The sequence below is a fragment of the Nymphaea colorata genome, unplaced genomic scaffold (genome assembly GCF_008831285.2).
Source record: "Nymphaea colorata isolate Beijing-Zhang1983 unplaced genomic scaffold, ASM883128v2 scaffold0742, whole genome shotgun sequence".
Taxonomy (NCBI): domain Eukaryota; kingdom Viridiplantae; phylum Streptophyta; class Magnoliopsida; order Nymphaeales; family Nymphaeaceae; genus Nymphaea; species Nymphaea colorata.
In genome coordinates, this window is record NW_022205248.1 from 27,099 (window position 1) to 29,101 (window position 2,003).

The 2,003-nt window shown below is 54.4% G+C and overlaps 1 protein-coding gene across 1 annotated transcript; it reads right to left on the reverse strand.

The window, feature by feature from the left end:
• Nucleotides 1-235: 235 nt before the first annotated feature.
• LOC116245565 (UTP:RNA uridylyltransferase 1-like) lies at nt 236-1,057 on the reverse strand. The gene has a single exon (XM_031617046.1). It carries the CDS (start codon nt 1,055-1,057, stop codon nt 236-238), a length of 822 nt encoding a protein of 273 aa, XP_031472906.1.
• Between the last annotated feature and the right edge of the window lie 946 nt (nt 1,058-2,003).

Here is a 2,003-nt window from a genome sequence, read left to right on the forward strand (position 1 = left end):
GAATCTCGTATGCTTCCTTGAACTTCTGGATCAGGAAATCTCTGGACTCCACCTTCAGTCTTCCGGGGTTGTGCGGTTCATCGAAAGGATCCTTGATGGTGAGCGCGCACTCGATGTCCACCTTGCGGTCAATGCTCATGTCCACAGTGATGATCCTGGCCTTCTCGTCCTCCCTCCAGTGCTCCTCCGCGTAGTAACGCATGAACCCAGTGAAGATCTTGAAGTAGTTGACCCGCTACTCGATACTGGCCTCCTTGGGGTCGTCCTTGAAAGTGTAGTACACCTTGAACTGCTCAGGCTCGGACTGCTTCATGCGCTTGAAGTCAAAGTAGGGCTTGTTGGCAGTGACCCTGTGGTCCATGATCGGGCGGGCACGGCGGGACTTGATGAGGTAGTGGATGAGCATGAGGACCATCGCGTAGGAGGAGAGAGCGTTCTTGCCGATGAGGTTCTTGGCCTTGCCCCACAACTTAGCCAGGAGGCCCAAGTTCTTGATCCAGCGCACCTGTGAGTAGACGCTGAGGAACTTGGAGTTGATGACTCCGAGGATGTTGTTGACGATGATGTCGATCTTGAGGTCGATGCGTCCGCGCTCTCCGATGGTGAGCTGGATGAGCGGAGTCTTGGCCTGCGAGATGAGCTCGACGGTGATCCTGCGCCCGCCGCCCCGGTTGGACTCCTCCAACTTGTACTCCTTCTTGAGGAACTCGTGCAACAACCGCAGGAACTCGATCTCGTTGATGTAGCAGTTGGTCAGGATGGTGAGGTCGAGGTCGGCGTCCACTCCGGCGAACCCGGAAGTGAGCGAGCCGAACTTGCCCAGTCTCAGCTGCAGCCCCTTGCTCTTGATGACGTTGAGCCCGCTGAACTTCTGCAGCGCCTTTTCAATCAGCCTCACCTCGTCATCCAACCTCTGCTGGGCCTCCTGGTCGTTGGCGTACGAATTCTCCTGGGCGATCCCCACCAAGACCTGGTTCAGCTTGATCTCCTCGTCGTTCTCGCCCACGTTGACGCCCAGTCTCTTCTCAAGCTCCTTGATGAGGGCGGCGGAAAGCATGTCGCTCTTGTTCTCGAACTGGGAGAAGTGGTCCTCGATGAAGTTGACGATCTTGGGGGAGATGCCCTCCTGCAGGCACCGCCGGAAGAAGGCCTAGTAGTACCCCCGCATCTGGTTGATCGTCGCCTCAGAACCGTCCTACAGCAGCTCAGTAGCCTCCTCGTCCCTCACCCCGCAGTACCGCACTAGGAACTCGTACCGAAACTCGTCCAGAGAGCTGCTGGATCGCAGGTAGGGTATGCTTTCGAGCCACTTGTTGGCGGGAGAGGTCCGTTCCCTGGTGACTGTCTCCTTCAATTTGAGATACTCCCTGCGGGAGATGAACTCGATGCGGTAGAAGAGGTTGTTGATGCGGTCGATGAAGGCCAGCTTCTCGCAGAAGGCCTGGGAGCCGAGCAGGCTCTCGTAGTAGTTGGTGTAGTACTCCCGCAATACCTCCTCGAGGAGGGAGTCGGCAGTGACCTCTAGCCTGAACTCTTTGGCGAGGCAGCTCTTGAAGATCTCCTCGAGACGCTCGTCGTTGAGGCGCTAGGAGTAGGCCTTCTCGAGCTGGCCGATGATGGAGATGTACTTCTTCTTAGCCTCCATTATCAAATATTATTGACTCTGATATTAGATGTTAAGAGATGCAATCGTATTGGCCTTTAAGGAGGGAAATAGAAAGGTAGGGGATGGGGGAAAAAATAAAAATGAGAGTATGGTGGGTGTTACAGAGGAGAGGGGAGGATAGGAAAGGGATTGTATGATTGTTGATTGTTTATGATTTTTATGTCGATATAGTAAAATAAGCCATAAGAATAGGGCTCAAATCATCAAAGTATATCGATTACTTATTTGACCATCACACAACTGATCGATGGCTTGGGGTTGGGGTTGGGGTTGGGGTTGGGGTTGGGGTTGGGGTTGGGTTGGGGTTGGGGTTGGGGTTGGGGTTGGGGTTGGGGTT

Bases quoted from the DNA above. Each gene is read 5' to 3' on its own strand.
- LOC116245565 (XM_031617046.1), bottom strand. From the start codon at position 1,057: ATGCTTTCCGCCGCCCTCATCAAGGAGCTTGAGAAGAGACTGGGCGTC.